The following is a 17,649-nucleotide window of genomic DNA, read 5'->3' on the forward strand; positions in this document are numbered from 1 at the left end:
CTAAACCTGGCGCGTGTAATCCGGGAACACCATGATGGGGTGAGAGTCATGCTGGAGGCCGTCTTTGTGAGTTCTAGCAAACCTTAATATCGCATCGCGGCCACATAGTTCATGGGGCCGCCCCTGGTGGAGGTTTTTGTGTCAAGGCTCGGTGGTCCGGCTCCACTGCAAAGGACGATGAAAGGAGATCTTTTGGCAAGATATCTGTGAGCCATTTGGCGATGAAGATGGTCATTGAGCCACCCTCACATCCCTCCCGCAGTCCCACAAAGCGTAGGTTGTTGCGCCATGCGCATCCTTCTGCATCTTCCACCCTGGAGGCCAGCACCTGCGACACCACGGTGAGCTTGTTCACTTTTTTTTGGAGGGTGGACATCGTGTCCTCCACCGCCGAGACCCGGGTTTCAGCTTCAGTAATACAGTCCACTGCTTTGCGGAGATCTTGGCGCAGGAAGGAGACCTCAGATCCCACTGCGCCTATCTTGGCATCGAGGGTGTCCCTTGCATGATTGATTGCTGCCAGGATGGCCGCATTGTCGGGTGCAGCAGCGCCCCCATCTCCCTCTGTGGCCCCCCTGCGTGCGTCGTGAATTGGTCAATGGTGCTGCTTCCTATTTCTGAGGTCCAGCGCTGGGAAGTCCCATTGTTGAGGCAGCCGCACGCTCTATAAAAATCCCTTCACATAACAAAACGCGTGGTGTTCTTTGAAATGTGTTCTCTATTAAGTGTGGACAGTTTAAAGAGAATATTTTCCATAGAGATACCTTTCGCTGTATTCAATAGTGATCCTGTCTCTGGCACATATATTCAGGTAATTTCAATGAACTTTTTCTCAATACTTAGCTTGTTATGAAGGAGAGTTCAATATTTATATGATAAGCGTCCCTCAAGAAGTCTTTTAATGTCAATTGAAAAATCTAAGTTGAATGATTTCTCTTTTCTAGCTTCAGGAAGCCAAGCAGATGGAGAAGGAACGGCACAGGCATCAGCACCACTTGCAACAGTCACCTCTTAGCCATCATGAGCTTGAATCACCTGAAATGAGTCACCTTACTGAGCAGAGTGTGGACCACCTAACTCAAGAACAGGATGGGGAACTTGAACCCCATGCAAATAATGTGGATAGGAGCCTTCAGGAAGAAATCGGAGCAGAAAATGGGTTTGATGTTTCCAGTGCAGAAAATGAACAAACAGAATCTGACCTGGAGATAAGAACAGAAAGTAATTGGTGTATTTCATTAAGTATCACTTTTGTATTGTATTTTTCAGAGGCTGCCTCATGTGGAATGGAAAAAAATGTTTCAACTGTATGGTGTGAAGGGCAGTATTCCAGAGCGTCTGACAGATGTTGATAGAACTATATTCTTTTTTTTGTGATTTACTTTGCTAGGCATTTTGGTGGACTCGCACCAGAATTCATTTCATGATATCTTTCTCTGAACCGGATGATAAAACATACCTGCAATGTCTTTCACCCTGGCTGCAAAGGCCGAGTTTGCTTACTGTTTTCTGAGAGGAAGCAGACAGGTTAGAGCTAGCAAACAGCAAGATGATGGTGGTATCTGGATATTCAGAGTAGACCTGGGTAGAGGTAGATTACAGTTGTCCACCTTCTACAACAGTAATTCTTGCCACAATTAGCTTTCTTCTGCTGCCCTCTGTTACCCCACCTGAAGGCCAGCTTCTGGGAAAGACCAGTGGTAGATCTCCCACGCAGTGTGCCTCTTTTTCCTTGCAGTTGGATGGAAAACAAAAAGGGACTGAAAAGGTTTGTCATACTTAGAGTAGGTGCAGGAGCATGCTGGCTGGAGCCTGTTTTCTAGTTTTCTGCCAAAATATGTATTATTTTTGCCACTTTACATGAGGTCAATATATTGTGGCAGAATATTCTGAGGAATTGTTCTGTTGTGCATATTCTTTAGGAAACTGATACAGAGCACAAAACTCAAAGTGTGGGAATAGGGACATATATTAGGGTGGTGTAATTTTCTGCCACAGTATTTTGTTTTCCCGGAAAAATGTTCCAGATAAAGGATCCTTTGGAACAGTATTCTTGAATACTTTTTCTGTTAATATTTTTAGTTCAATACTGTCTAGGCATAATATTCTGGGAATATTATGTTTGTGACATCTGTAGATGCACATGCTCTGCATACTCCTTCCATCTAGTATAGGGCTTGGACACGTGCAGCTTGTTTTTATTCAAAGAAGTCTTTCAAGCCACGAGCTATAGTGGCTCCTTTTGCCTTCGGGTTCGGCCATGTATCACCTGAGCTCTGTGTTGATGTCTCGTTATGTGCGTCATCTGATATTTTCAGTTCATCCACTTTCATTGGCACAAACAATCACCAATTGTGTTCAGTTTCCCCCTCGTTGTGACCTTCGTCGGGCTCATAACTGGATTTAAACTTACCACCTCTTTTCAGGGCCCCGCCCCTCCCAGCGTCTTGTACTCTGTCCTCCTTTCCAAAAATGCAGAGTTTGTGATGGAAAAGAACCCTTTTCAATATTGTCCTCCGTGTCACTCTAAATACCCTTGGACTGACCACCACCAGGTCGGTAACTCTGTCTTTCGTTGGAGCATTACAAAACCACCTGCTCCGCCTCCTTCTTTTCTAGTCGAAAAAGACCTTGAGATACTAATGTGATCAGTGCCACCCTCCATGCACCATGCAGCACCGCCAGGAAGAGGACACCCCTGATACCTTTAGGTATTGCTGCATAGAGGAGGAGCCAGAGCCTGGGCCTTTGATCACACAGCCCCTCCAGTTCAGCACCGAGTTGAGTTCCCACTCCGAGTCGGAGAGAAAGTCCAGTCAACGCAGGAAAACTCCAACCGTGAGTACTCCCTCTCTTCCACTTGGTGCACCCCAACACCGTTCTCAGGCCTAGCACCGCTTAAGAGCCAGGCAATTAGCCCTAAAACACAGCAACAGGCTTCCAGTCCTCCACTGTCTGCAGGCCGTGGCCGGCACCAACAGAAGGCTTTTGAGACGATTCCGATACAACTCCCAGCCTCCTTCAGGGCTGACAGCTCTTTTGACTCTCTCCCTGAAAGTGCCGTCGAAGATCACTTTGGCTCCAAAACATTACCCAGTTCTAAAAACCACTTTGGTGCCCAGCGGCAAAAAGACCGACTCCCTTGACATCAAGTCGTCTGACACCCAAAGCCCCATCATTTGTGGGTTTCGAGGAACTGGAGCAATCCATCCTTCAGCGTCTCCAGGAGGAGTTTGACGCTCAGATGTAGAGAATTTGCATCCACCCACAGACTGGGAGGATCATCACAAAGCCACCTCCTAAGGTGCAGGACATTCTTCCGTGCAAGAACCTTTGATTAGGAACTCGCATTGGAGCCTTCACCTCCACCTAAGCTGAAGAAACACCAGGACAGGGGCATTAGCCCACTACCACTTTGTCCCCTGATCCTCCTCCTCCATCACCTCCACATGAACCACGGCTGCCTCCTTCACCAGAGGGTTCTCCACATTTTCCTATGGGTTGGAGGGGCAGCCCTTCGTACCCTCTAGACCCATACAAGGCTTTATAGGATCCTGAGCCTAAAGATGACCCATGGGGCGACTACAGTGTTGATCCCCCGGGGACATGGCTCCAGATCTCTACCCCCACCAAACTTTCCCCTTCTGATGACACCAACCCTTACCATGAGGTCATCCACAGGGCAGCCACATTCCATAAGGTCGATCTACACAGCGTTAAGGATGACGAGGACTTCCTCATTGAAATGCTGTCCACCACTCGACAAGCGGTCCAGTTCCTGCCCATGGTGAAGGGCATGCTCAAGATTGCACTGGACACCTTCAAAGAGCCCTTAAAAGCAATAGAAGTGACACTCAGGATAGATAAGAAATAAAAACCCTCACCCTCTGACCTACCCTAGATCCTGGGTCAGCTTCCACCAGACTCTTTGGTAGTCCACACTACCAAATACCACATAAGTGTGCTAACGCCCAAGGTACCAACTATGTCCCACTGTAAGATAAGTACAGTAAGAAGATTGATGCAGCTGGCAAGAGGGTCACCGCACAGTTGACAATTCACTAGAGGATCGCCAACGGTTTATTCTCTCGCTCTGAGAGTGGGCCCACTTGGATGAGATGGAGGGACTCCATCAGCATCTCCCAGAGCAGTATAAACAGCATGGCCATGAGCTAGTGTTGGAGGGAAATATAATTTCTAACACCACCATCTGGTGTGCTGATTCTGCAGCCCAGGGCATTAACTCTAGTGTCCTCATCAGATGCCATGCCATGCATGGCTTCGCGTCTCCGGCTTCAAGCCAGAGGTCCAGCAGCATCTGATCAACCTGCCCTTCGACTGGAACACTTATTCGGCCTGAATGGATGATTCGATGATGGTAAATATAAAAAAGGCTACAGGGGGCTCTCCAGACACCTTCCTTTCATAGATCCCAATTCAGAGGGGGTGCCAAAGCTACCTCCCCCTGCTTCCCCTGAAACATCTTACCAAAGTCAGCAACACCAGCAGCAACCTTCATGTGGCTATTCCAGGGGAGCCTATAGAGGCAACAAATCCAAGGACTGGTGTACAGTGGGTGCAGCTAACGGAGCCGCCTTGCTAAATAGTGACTCTATCTCCCCCCCCCCTCCCCCCTCCCCCCCCAATCATACTACACCTGTCGGGGGAAGACTGCGGGGTTCCTCCCATAGCAGTTAAAGAATACACTCCAACCAGTGGGTCCTTTCCATCATCAAGCAGGGTTACTGCTTAGAACTCACTGCAATGCCATCAAATATCCGTCTTCCCGCAAGCGCACACTCTCCCCAGAACACCAGTGTCTCCTTCAGGAGGAGCTACAGGCTCTCCTCATTAAAGGTGCTCTTTAGCTCGTGCCGCCACTTCAGCACAGCAAAAGAGTGTACTCCCTGTACTTCCTTATCCCGAAGAAGGACAGGACACTCAGGCTAATACTCGACCTCATGCCCCTCAAGAAGTACATCCTATCAGAGCATCTCCTACCTAGTTACACTACAAGGCGTCACACCCTGCGGTAGCAAGGTGACTTCATGACCGCTCTCGGCCCAAAGGACGCCTATTTCTACATTTCAATCCATTCTGCTCACCGCCTATACCTGCGGTTCGTTGTAAGGGGTGAACATTTCCAGTTCAAAATGCTGCCCTTCACTATACCCCTAACCAGGGTGTTCACGAAATGCCTTGCTGTACTAGCTGCTCATATTAGGAAAGGAGGCATCCACATGTTGCCTTACTTGAACGATTGGCTGGTCAAGAGTTCATACAGACAATAGTGCCTTACACACACTCAGACTACCAAAAATATCCTACACGTTCTAGGGTTCAGTTCAATACAGTAGAGTCTCAGCTTCAGCTCCTTCAGATACAATGGTTCTGGGGTGCAGTTCTTAACACAGTCACTCGGAAAGCCTACCCCAATCAAGCATGGCCCTCTTTTTCAGCCAGATCACAATTTAACAGTCAGAATCATGATGTGGTGTGCATCTTCTGCATGATGGCCTCTTGTATTGCTATAGTCCCCATGTGAGGTTACACATGCATCCTTTATAAGAGTGCCTAGCAACACAATGATCTCAGGATCACTTGGAAGATCTAGTGTTGATTCCAATTGACAATCTGTTGCAGAGCCATCCTTTTCTCGACCCACACCCGCAGCTGACCATCACAACGACACTTCCCTCACAGGATGAGAGACTCCTCTGCACGATATGACGATTCTGGGCATGTGGGCACCCCACAAACTGGATTTTCACATCAACTACTTGGTGCTACTGGCTAACCAGCTAGCTCCCAGGGCTTTCTTCTGCCAGGTACAACACAAGATGGTCCTTGTTAGAACCGACAATATGACCACCATGTACTACCTCCAGAAACAAGGAGGCTCTGCAGCTGGCAGTGCTAGAGCAGGGCATTTGATGTTTGGCTTTTCATCATAAGATACATCTAATTGCAGAGTACCTACTAGGAGTGCACAATGACTTTGCAGACATTCTCAGCCTGATGCTGCAGGGAGTCAACGAATGAAAGCTCCACCAGCAAGTCCTACTCCTGTACTTTTGTTGTGTGGGTTCCTCCGAAAATGCCAAATGCCCAAGCTTTGCCTCCAGTTTCCCACTCCCACAGTCCATGAGCAGTGCACTATGGATGAACTAGTCGGGGATATTTGCCTATGGTTTTCCTCCTCTTCCACTCCTTTCATACATGGTTTGGAACCTTCTGCAAGTGTCCCTCACCTCATCCTGGTGGCTCCCACGTGGGCCAGGCAACCCTTGTTAGCAACCCTTCTCGACTTATCTGTAGTCCCCCACAAACTGCCCAATCGGCCAGACCGCCTAACACAGAAGAAGGACACAGTCAGGCACCCAAATCATAGACTGCTGAATCTTGCAATTTGTTCTCTTCAGGTCTTAGTGTCTAGCTACCTAAATCTGCCTCCAGGATGCTTGTCCATACTCAGAGAGACCTATACATTGAAATTAGTGGGTTAGGACGTAGTCTGTTACTCACTTCATCTAAAAACATCAGGCCTTGCCTACACATCTATCCGCTTGCACTTTCCTGCAGTTGCAGCTTACCTATAAAATAGAGACTACTCTTCTTTATTCTGAATTCTAGTCATCAAAGACTTCATGGAAGGGCTTAAACAAGTAATCCCTCACAGAATGCCTCTGGCCTAAGCCTGGAACCTCAATGTGGTCCTAACCCGACTCATGAACCCTCCTTTTGAACACATTTACTCAGTTTCTCCCTTGGAAAGTTGCCTTCCTAGTTGGTATAACATCTCCCAGCAAGCGAGATTCAAGCTCTTACCCTAGAGGACCTTTCTTCCAAGTACGCAATGACAGAGTCATCCTCAAGACTAACCCAAAGTTTTTGCCTAAGGTGGTATTCCCCCTTCCACCTTATTCAGACAGTTGAGCTCCTGGTGTTCTTCCCACACCCAGACTCGGTGGCAGAGAGGGCCCTCAACATGCTAGATGTCAAAAGGGCCCACATGTATTATATTGATAGAACAAAGCTCTTTTGCAAACACACCAACTATTTGTCGCTCATACTAAATCACACAAGGACCACGCTCTCTCCAGAGCGGGCACAGCCATATTGCTGATTAAATTAATTCAAACTTCCTATGCCAAAGCCAAAAGGCAACTGTTTGGCCTACCCCAGTCCCACTCTACCCACAGAAAGTGGGCTTCCATTGCCTTCCTTGGTAACATTCCCATAGCTGATATATGTAAAGCAGCTACTTTGTCCACTCAACACACGCTAATATGTGAATGTCTTATCTTGCTAACAAGCAAGTGAAAGTAGGCCAGGCTGTCTTAGGTGCCCCTTTTTCAGTCCTCTGCAACATCCTCTGGCAACTCACCACTTACGGGAGAACTGCTTTACAGTCTATGTAGAGGTTGTGTATTTAGAGCCACACATGCCACGAATGGAATATGTTACTTACCCTATCTGTTTGTGGCATGTAGTGCGGATTCACATGAGCCCACCTTCACCCCTGGATGCCTCAGGTTGTTGCAGATGTGTTTTCTTTCTTTCTCATGTGCACTGTCATCTTCTTTTTTTTCTTTCTAAGCTCTATCTTCATCCTCACCCGCCGTGCGGAAAACAATCTAACAATGGAGTCGATTCCCTTGTGCATTAGCAGTCATAGGAGGAGTCACTACACCTTGTGAATTTAAAAACTTCTTTCAATTGAAGAAAAGCAAGTTGCACACTTCCAAACCCAACACTAGATGGCAGGAGTATGCAGAGCATATGAATCTACAAGCAGGTGAATCTACAGCGCTACATGCCTCTAACAGATGTTTACAGGGTAGCTAACATATTCCTTCTAGATTTAGTATTCTCCAACCTCTGGAATAATGTTCTAATGACATATTTATCCAGCATTGTAGTCTCTTAGTTCAATATCTGTTACTATATATTGTTTGCAAAATGTTCTGGAGGCATTCTTCACATTGCGCATTATTCTCTGACAGAGTTTCTTGAGGATGCTGACGGGCTGAAGTCCACAAATGACTAATAATTAAAAGATTTTCTTCTGTATGTAAATTACTTATTTTTTATATAAAACATTTTATATTTTTCAGTACAGTCATAATCTTAGCTTCCTGTATGACTGATAATTCTCAGTTATGTAAGCCATTACTTCAGTGTGCACAGACCAGCGCTTAGGCCCAATAAAATCCAATTGAATTCCCCAATATTGATACCAGTCGTTCCAGATTTTACGGTGTTTCTGCAGGCATCCACGAGCCAGATAAATGAGTATTTCTAAGCTCATGCAATGGTTTACTTCCCTCCTCCAACCCTCCAACGATAGAGAGCCCAGCTCCTTTCAAAGTTTAATAGTGTCTCTTTTGAGAATGAGGAGGCCAATCTATAGCAGTGCCATTTTATAGCTGTTGGCGTCCAAGTCTACATGTGTAGAATAGTCATTTTAGAATCTGCAGATAGCTTCCAACCCAACACCTCGCTCTGAGAAAGGAGAACACCCTCCAAAAAGGGACAGTTAGCCCACAACTCCAAGTAGTATGAATGAGGTCTTCAGTCAACGTAAATTACTTCTTGCAAATCTACACTACCTTCCCTGTTCGAAAATGTTTACAAAACATTTGGGAAGCATGCAGAAAAAAAGGAGAAAAAGCAGATATGTTGAAATCTTCAAAAGGTACATTGAGCCTGTGAAATGTGTACAACATCAACAGATTAATACATTTTTAAAACGTTAAATCCAGGAAAATAGGAGCAGAAATAAAATGTAGATCCCCAGCAAATTTCAGTCAACCAGCTGCGTGAATTGTCCATCTGTGATTGGGTCATGGCTCGGGCCCGCTGGAGTGTGTGCAAGACTATAGTTGTCTCACAGTGAGGCATACTTTCATGAAATCAGCCAAGGATGAGAATGAAGGAACTCTGCCCCAGCTAATGGAAGTTTTTTTTTTTTTTTGATAAACAAATTTTTATTGTGTTTTGCGGCATAAAGAACAGTATCAAGAATGAGATACAGCAGTGCATTGAACAAGGCATCAGTAACTGCATTCGGATAAGCATCAATAAACCATTGCAAAGACCCTCCCCCATCCTCCGTCCCCACCCCCTGCGCCCCCACCTTTCAAATCAAGCCCCCCAGCCCTTTCCCCCATATCTTGCGGAATTTTTTGGGGCAGCCCCGCGCAGCACACAACGACCGCTCCTGGGCCGCACACCAATCCACCCCTCTACTCCAGGTAGCCACTCTGGGCGGGTCCGGTTGTGACCATACTGCCGCTATGTCTCTCTTAGCCACCATAAGGGCAGTGGTGAGGAAGTACTTTTCGTTACGGGACCCGTCGATCCCGTCCATGATGCCCAGCAGGGCCATTCTAGGCTCATGGGGAACCTCCCAACCCAAGACCTCCGCTAGCTCAGTTTCAATCGCTGCCCAGTAATCGTCTAGACGGGAACAAGACCACACCATGTGGAAAAAATCTGCCGGAGCCACCCCACAACGGGTGCAGGAGGCGTCCACACGGAGGCCCGCCCGGTATAGGCGGTCCGGAGTCAGATAGGCGGTGTGGAGGTAGTAAATTTGGATGAGCCGCAGCCTAGCGGAGGTGGTAAGTGACCGAGGGCCCATAAGGGCGTCCCTCCAGTCCGCCTCATCCAGGGGTCCCACCCAGGCCTCCCATCGCTGTTTGAGCCCGCTCCAGTCCACCGGGGAATTGTTAATCAGGGATTTGTAAATGCGGGATATACCCCCCTTTCCCAGATACCCCAGCATCACCTGAGCTTCAGGTGGGCTATGGGGAGGCAGTCTGGAGTCTAGAGGGACGTGAGCCCGGACCGCGTGGCGCAGTTGAAGATAGCGGTAGAATTGGGAGGGCCGCAGCGAGAAGCGGGTCTGAAGCTCTTGGAAGGAACACATGCGGCTCCCACGCCATAAATCGCCCAGACAGGAGATACCAAGAAGATCCCACTGCCGAAAGCCCGCCAATCCCACCACCTCCCGCAGCCAGGTCCCGTGCCAAAGCGGGGTGAGTTGTGTGGACGTCCCCGACCATCTAGTGTGCCGCAGTGCCGCGCGCCACGCGAGGAAGGGAGCCCGCACGACGTCGGGGAGTGATAGGGGGACCGTTGTGCCATAGAGCATGTTTTGGATGGAGGAGAACCCAAGGCCTTGCACCTCGAGACGATAAGCCGGGTCGCCCCAGCCTCCCGAGAACCAGTCATGGATCACCAGTAACTGGGTGGCCAGATAATAAAGATATAGATTGGTCATGCTCAGGCCGCCATCATAGGAGGGGACCCTGCATCGATCCAAGGCCAGCCGAGGCCTACCGCCGCCCCAAAGGAATTTGGTCACCATTTTATCCAGGTCTCGGAACCACGGGCGCGGAAAAGGGCATGGAGTATTTTGTAGTATGTAAAGAAATTTGGGGAGGATCATCATCTTGTATAGAGCGACTCTCCCTAGCGGATTCAATGGGAGGGACTGCCACCGGAGCATGTCTGACCTGGTTTTGTTGACTACCGGAGCCACATTAAGGGCCCAGCAGAGTTCCGGAAGGAGGGTGACCCAAATCCCCAGGTATTTAAAGGAGAGTCTCCGGAGGGGAATGTCCGACTGCCAGTCGAAACATTCCCGCGACGGGTGTAGCGGGACTAGGACGGATTTTTTGGGGTTCAGGTGAAGACCCGACGCTTGGCCAAATCGATGGAGGATCCGACGGACCCGGGGTCCCGAGGTCGCTGGGTCCGAGAGATAGAGGAGGACGTCGTCCGCGTGTAGGGCGATCTTGTCGGGGGCTACATCTGGCCATTCCCATCCTCGAAGAACGGGATCCGCGCGAATCAGCACCGCCAGGGGTTCCATCGCCAGAGCGAAAAGGAGGGGCGAGAGTGGACAACCCTGGCGCGTCCCCCGGCCTATGGGAAACGGGCGAGAAAGTGCCCCATTGACCAACACACGGGCCCGCGGGTGCGCATAGAGTACCATTACCATAGCTCGGAACCGGGGACCGAAGCCCATACGCTCCAGGACCTCACCCAAGTACGCCCATCCCACGGAATCAAAGGCCTTTTCAAAGTCGACCAAGAGGAGGGCCAGATAGGGGGAAAGGCGGCCGCGGTGCGCCATCGCGAGGTGGAGGCGCCGTAGACAGTGTCTGGTCCCCCGCTCCGGCATAAAGCCACATTGGTCCGGATGGACCAGGGAGGCGAGCGATGGGCGTAACCGCTGTGCCAGGACCGTGGCATAGATTTTGAGTTCCGTGTTAATAAGGGATATCGGCCGGTAGTCGGAACAGGACCGCGAGGGAGGCTGTGTCTTGGGGAGGGCAACTATGGTTGCTGTATCCGTTTCGGGCCGGAACGAGCCCGTCTCCACCACGGCCGCAAAGAGGTCCCGAAGCCTCGGGGCCAATGTCTCACGGTAGTGAGCGTAATATTCCTGGGGGAACCCGTCGGGTCCCGGGGTCTTCCCGGGTGCCAGGCGGCCGATCGCCTCCTCAATCTCCTGCAGCTCTATCGGCGAATCCAGGGTCTCAGAAATCTCAGGCTGCAGCCGCGCTAGTGTCGCCCCGTTTGTTCCCAGTAACTCAGTCAGGGAGAGCGTGGACGGTCGGAGACGGTACAGCCGGGAGTAGTAGTCAGCGAATGCCTGGGCTATTGCCACTGAGACCGTGTGGACGCCACCTGCAGGGTCCGCGATGGCTGGAATGATCCTGCCCGCCCGGGGATAGGTCGCCAGGCGGTGGAGAAGAGTGCCGTTTTTGTCTCCCCAACCGTACACCCGGGCCACCGAGGAGCGCCATAGGATCTTCGCCGCTTCCAGGGAGTGCAGGCGAATCTCTTCCCGCAGGAAGGCCAAGCGGCGAGACCGTGTGGCATCGTCTAAGTTTCCCAGACTACGCTCCAGTTCTAAGGCTTGGGCCTCACAGTCCGCGAGCTTCTGGGATTGAGCCCGTCGTTGACGTTGCAGGTGCCCTTTAGCGGCGCCCCGCACAGTCGCCTTGCCGGCCTCCCAGAGGACGGCGGGGGAGACGACAGAGCCCTCATTATGAGAGTAGTAGTCGGCTATCTCGCCCCCGACCGCCCTCCGAAAAGCCTTGTCGTGAAGGAACCAAGCGTTCAGACGCCATATCGGACGGGCGGAGAGGGGGGGGGGACCGAGAGCGAGGAGCACCGGCGAGTGGTCCGAAAGGCCCCTCGGAAGAATGCGTGCGTCCCGCACCCCCGCGCAGTCGGTAGAGGGCACGAAGATGAGGTCGATCCGGGCGTGGGAGTGATGGGCCGCCGACGTGTGGGTGTATTGGCGCGTCTGCGGGTGCCAGATCCTCCAGACATCGCAGAGACCCTGGGATTCCGCCCAAGAGGAGAGTTGTTTTGCGCGGGCGACGCGGGGCAAAGAGACCGGACCCGTCGAGTCCATGTGGGGCGAGTAGACAGCGTTAAAGTCCCCGCCGAGTATCAGGGCACCTGCCGGAAGTGTCGGGAGGATATCCGCTGCGTGGGAAAGGGCCGACGGCAGGAGGGACGGCGCCGCGTAGAGGGACATCAGGGTAAGGGGTCGGCCCTCCAGAGTGCCACACACTACCAGTAGCATACCCTGGGGGTCCAAAAGCACCCGAGTCAGGACAAAGGGAAAGGACTTGCGAAGCAATATGGCCACCCCCCGGGATCCACGAGCAAATCCTGAGTGCCATACCCTGTCATAACCGTAACGGCCAAGGAAGGGGCAGTTGTTACCCAACAAGTGAGTCTCCTGGAGGAGGAGTACATCGATCTCTGCCCGTTGTGCATATTTGAGGACCGCCATGCGTTTGAAACGATCCAGGAGGCCATTGACATTCCAGGAAAGTATGCGCATGGCGGCCCTAGGGACAGGTGGGTCAGCCATAGTCAAGGACAGAAGAATGGGCCAGTGGAGGCGCGTCTGAGTAGGTTCCCAGAGAGGAAGGACAGCGGAGCGTCGGGTGAGAGAGCGGGATAGACAGTACATGATACCTTAGCACAACAGATAAGAGGGAGTCACCCCCCACCAACAAAATCTCCCCAACGAGGAAGAAGCAACCCCAAACCAACCCCAACCCCCCACCCCCCGCCCTATACTTCAAAAACGGAAGCATCTGTCGCCCGAACCAAATGGAAGAACCACCAAACTAAAACGCTTGGGCTTGAGCGCTAGTGGACCCCTGATACATCAAAAGTCGAGCCTGATTTACCTGCCCTGGCCTAGAGCAACACTGACAACGGGACGCTCCACCCCCGCCCAGGCATCTCCCACCCCCCCCCACCCCAAAGGTAAGCAAAGAAAGTCAAATGGTAGGGCTGCGAGAGAGGTCCGAAGTGTCCACCAACTCGACCGGGTGGGTTGCAGGGCCTGTAAGCCGAGGTGACGCGGCCCGCTGCCCATCCGCCACGGGACTGGTGTGTGCGGCTGAGGAGGCCGATGAGGTTCTCGATCTCTGGCTTGGCCGGCCCCCAGAGCGCGTGGTGATCGCCTCCCCCGTTGTGCGCTCCCGGGGCAATGTCCGATGCCGCCGACGGGTCTTCGATGTCCGGGGTCTCCCCCGTCTCCCCCGTGGACCCAGAGGCGATCCGCGCCCAGAGCGCTGCAAGGGGTGCTCCTCCGCCAACCAGGTCCAGGCCGCCCGCGGTGTATCGAAGAAGAGAGTCTTTTGCTGGAAGACGACCCGGAGGCGGGCCGGGAATTGGAGCTGGTATTGGAGTCCCAGGGAGCACAGCTTTTGTTTCACTTCAGTGTAGGAGCGGCGCAGCTCCTGGACTTCGCGGGTGTAGTCCGGGAAGACCATGATTTTGTGGTTCTGATAGTGGAGGGCATCCATGCGCCGGGCTTCACGGAGAATGGCATCTCGGTCACGGAAGTTCAAGAGCTTGAGGATGAACGGCCGGGGTGGAGCCCCTGGGGGCCTGGGGGCCAGGGAGCGGTGGGCTCTCTCCACCACGAACGAAGCCGACAGGCTGTCCGCCGGCATCCAGGATCGGAACCAGCGCTCCATGAAGTCGTCCGCCCGGCCCGATTCAACTCCCTCCGGGAAACCCACTAAGCGCAGGTTGCTGCGTCGAGCGCGGTTTTCTGCATCTTCGACCCGGCGGTGCAACTCCTTAGAGTGGGTGGTCAGCTCCCGAACCTGGTCTTGCAGATGGCGGATGTTGTCCTCGGCCGTGGATATCCGGGACTCGGCTTCCGAAATGCGGGCGGTGGCGTTCCTCAGATCTTGCCGGAGAAGAGCGACGTCCACTTTGACCTCACCCACCATGCCCTCGAGCGAGGCGCGGGACGAGTTGATGGCCTGCAGGATGGCAGCCAGGTCTGCAGCAGGGGCCGGGGCCTGTTCGCCCGTGGGGCCGGGCCCCTTGTCGGAGGTTGTGAATTTGTCCATCCTGGTTTGGGTGGCCCCGGACGCCGGCTTGGCGGCTCTGTCCTTACCCATTTCTGGGCCGTCCGTCAGCGAAGGAGGGCAACTAGCCGGTGATACACCTGCGGGACGGCAGCGGGCCGCCGGGCCGCCGCGGGACCAACAGGAGGCCCGTCCGGGAGGACCACCGGCCGGGAACGGCTGGGTAGCACCAGCCTCAGCGGTCAAGCCCCGCCGGGCATCTCAGCAAAGCGGGGTCCAGCAATGTAGGTCTTCAGTTCCAGGCCCCCGGCCGCCGCTCGGGGGCCCCCCAGCCGGCCGTCGCAGGGCCGCAACCTCCGGCGCAGCCCAGGTCTCCAAGGGAACAGTTAGCCGGGTCTCCCCTCAGTCCCCAGGAGGGGCAAGGTGTCACTCGTCAGGGTCCGCAGCCGGGAGTCCAAGCGATGGAGGGGGGGGGGAAGAGGGGGGGGGGGGGACAGCACGTACACCCCCCCCGGCCGCCGGTATGCGGTCCGAATCAGCGAGGGCCCCCCCGCACCCGGAGTCCGCAGCCGGTCTGGGGTCGATGGAGCCGGTTCCGCGCCGCAACCAGGAGGAGAGGGGAGGGAGAAAGGGGGGGGAGCCAGGGGCCCGGGCCCCCCGGCCGCCGACACACGGCCCGCAGCCAACCCCACAGTTGCCCCGATGAAGCGGTCTCGGCCAGCCCCACTCACCGCCTGATTCGCCGCTCTGCGTCACGCAGGGGGGTCCGATCCAGCACCCCCGGGGCTCCGGACGGCGTCAGTGAAGCAGGGCAGCACCGGGCCAGTGCCAGCAGCACCCGCGGCAGCCCCGCGGCCACCGCGTCCCTCAGTCCAGCAGTTTCAGGCCTGCACCCCTCGTGGGCGCCGCGGGCTAAATTTCTCAGCGTGGCCGCGCCGCGGTTCCACAGCCGCCACTTCACGCCGTCGGTCTGGTTCCGCGACGGCTAGGGAGGCTCCCAGAGCCCGCAGCGCCCCAAGATTCGGTGCAGGGCGGCAGGGCAGCTTCGCGGACCCCCGCACTCCGAGGGAGCCGGCCAGGGCAGTCCAGGAGAGGAGTCAGCCGGATTTGCGGGGACCGATGCCGGGAGCCTTAGTGAAAGGCGGCCATGCCGGTCAAGCGCCACCTAGCGCCTCTAATGGAAGTTTTAATACCACTGACGCAGCTCAGTTTATGGAGTTAGATTAGTAGAGAGAAGCATGATGTATGCTGGAGTAGCCAAGGTTAGGTCCCTAATGGATGTATGGCAGGAATTTATGCTTCTGGTAGTTTGTCTTTGTTTTTGTTAATCTAATAATTGTTTCTTTTTTTCTTAAGGTCTCTCTCATTCTGGTGTAGAATTATGTGATGGGGAAATCAATGAAAGTGAAGAAAATGCACAGGAAATTGTACAGAGCATTATACAGGATATGGTGAACACTGTTGTTGGAGGTACAGTCCAGTGATTATTAGTGTTATGTTTACTATATATATGTATCATACCCTGTAATGCTTGTCCAAGACAGACCCTGTTCTTTTCATTCAAAAGCCCTCTGTTAATCTAGCAACCACAGTATAAAGAACACAAGAATGTCATACATAACAACCACAGTAGAAATAGAAGATACCACACCCTCCTTCCTTGCAAAATAATACTTGGCTGCATACACCCGTTCTCAAATTATGTGAGTTAAACATTGTTGCTATCACAGCCTACAGGTGAACAGCCTTTAGCTGAGGGTTGGTCCAAGGGCTGTTTAGGATGAATGATGGGCATTGGTGACAAAAACTGAGATTTGAATACATGCAGGGGTGTGGAATTTTCCAAATAATCTAGTTGTCCAAGGGACAAAATGCCACTGAGATCTACATGTCCTGTAAAATCCACTTGTCCCACCTACCCCCGTTCCACATCAAACCTAAGGGCTCCGGCTGACAGAGAAACATTAGAATATTTTTGCTTTATGAAAATCAGTAAACCATTGAATGCTGTACAATAATAATGCTAAAGGAAAACTTGTCAAGCGATATTATCGTGTCCCTGCCCCCCTGCGCCCCCTCCCCTTAACCCTGACGGCAATTCTTTTATTTCTATTCCCCTTTTTTTCCATTTTTTTTGGATGTGTATTTATTCCCACAAAATACGTACATTTCAAACCATACGTAATGTACTAATTTACCGTCACCCTTGTAAAAATGTATGGGTGGGATATAAAAGGTGTCAGCCAGCGTGCCTCCTGCCATTTCCCCCTCACTTTTGCAGCTGGCCAGACGTGAGCCCTACGTTCCTTGCGAATCGGTAAGTTGTATCGAAAAAGAAACAGCAAAGTTGGGAGCTTCCTTTAATAATAAGAATCGTTTTTTCGCCAAATGTAAACTCTTTGCAACATTAATCAATTGTGTAATGTATATTTGTCGGTGTGTTTACGCAGTTATGGGCTGAAAGTTAATAGCTCACTATTCTATATTAGGACTTTAAGTTATAAATTGCAAGTCACCAACGGATGTCTCTTTTGAAAGCATTAATATGCAGATCTGTTCCCATCCTATGCACTCTGTAATCGACTTCGTACATGTTCTTTGCAGCAGGCATATTAACCCTCTGCACTAACTTCACCGAGGTCCCAACGTCAACTATACAAAACACTGATCTTTTCGCCAAATGTACCCTCTTTGCAACATTAATTAATTTTGTAATGTATATTTTTCGGTGTGTTTATGCAGTTCTGGGCTGAAAGTTAATAGTTCACTATTCTATATTAGGACTTTAAGTTATAAATTGCAAGTCACCAACGGATGTCTCTTTTGAAAGCATTAATCTGCAGATCTGTTTCCATCCTATGCACTCTGTAATCGACTTCGTACATGTTCTTTGCGGCAGGCATATTAACCCTCTGCACTAACTTCACCGAGGTCACAACCTCAACTATAAAAAACACGGATCTCTTTCCAGGATGGTAATTCATCACACAAGTTTCCTACACATTTCTTTGAGGCCTGGTAATTGCCGGCGGAAAGAAACGCTGCAGCAGGTGCTTCGAAAGCTTTTAGTGCTGGCTGCGCCGTGTGCGACAATGTTTTTTTGCCCATAAGCCAAAGGAGTGAAAGTGTAGGAGTCACATGTCACCCATACTGGTAGGCAGTAGTTTAAGAGTGCTTGGTGTGGAGAAGCACAAACGCAGATCTTTTTGCCGGTTGAAGTTTTCCGGTGAGTCAAAAAGAAACATTAGAAGTCAAATTGGAACTCTGTCCCTTCCCA

At 51.8% G+C, this 17,649-nt stretch overlaps 1 protein-coding gene across 1 annotated transcript in view; it reads left to right on the plus strand.

Annotated features, from left to right (window-relative positions):
• ARFGEF1 (ARF guanine nucleotide exchange factor 1) overlaps positions 1–17,649 on the plus strand; it is a 1,069,199-nt gene that overhangs the window by 290,951 nt on the left and 760,599 nt on the right. The window contains exons 6-7 of the mRNA XM_085605493.1: positions 945–1,221; positions 15,729–15,842. Of these exons, the coding sequence (XP_085461619.1) occupies positions 945–1,221; positions 15,729–15,842 (391 nt within the window). The remainder of the gene's footprint in view (positions 1–944; positions 1,222–15,728; positions 15,843–17,649) is intronic.

This window comes from Triturus cristatus, chromosome 5_1 (assembly GCF_964204655.1).
Source record: "Triturus cristatus chromosome 5_1, aTriCri1.1, whole genome shotgun sequence".
Taxonomy (NCBI): Eukaryota; Metazoa; Chordata; class Amphibia; order Caudata; family Salamandridae; genus Triturus; species Triturus cristatus.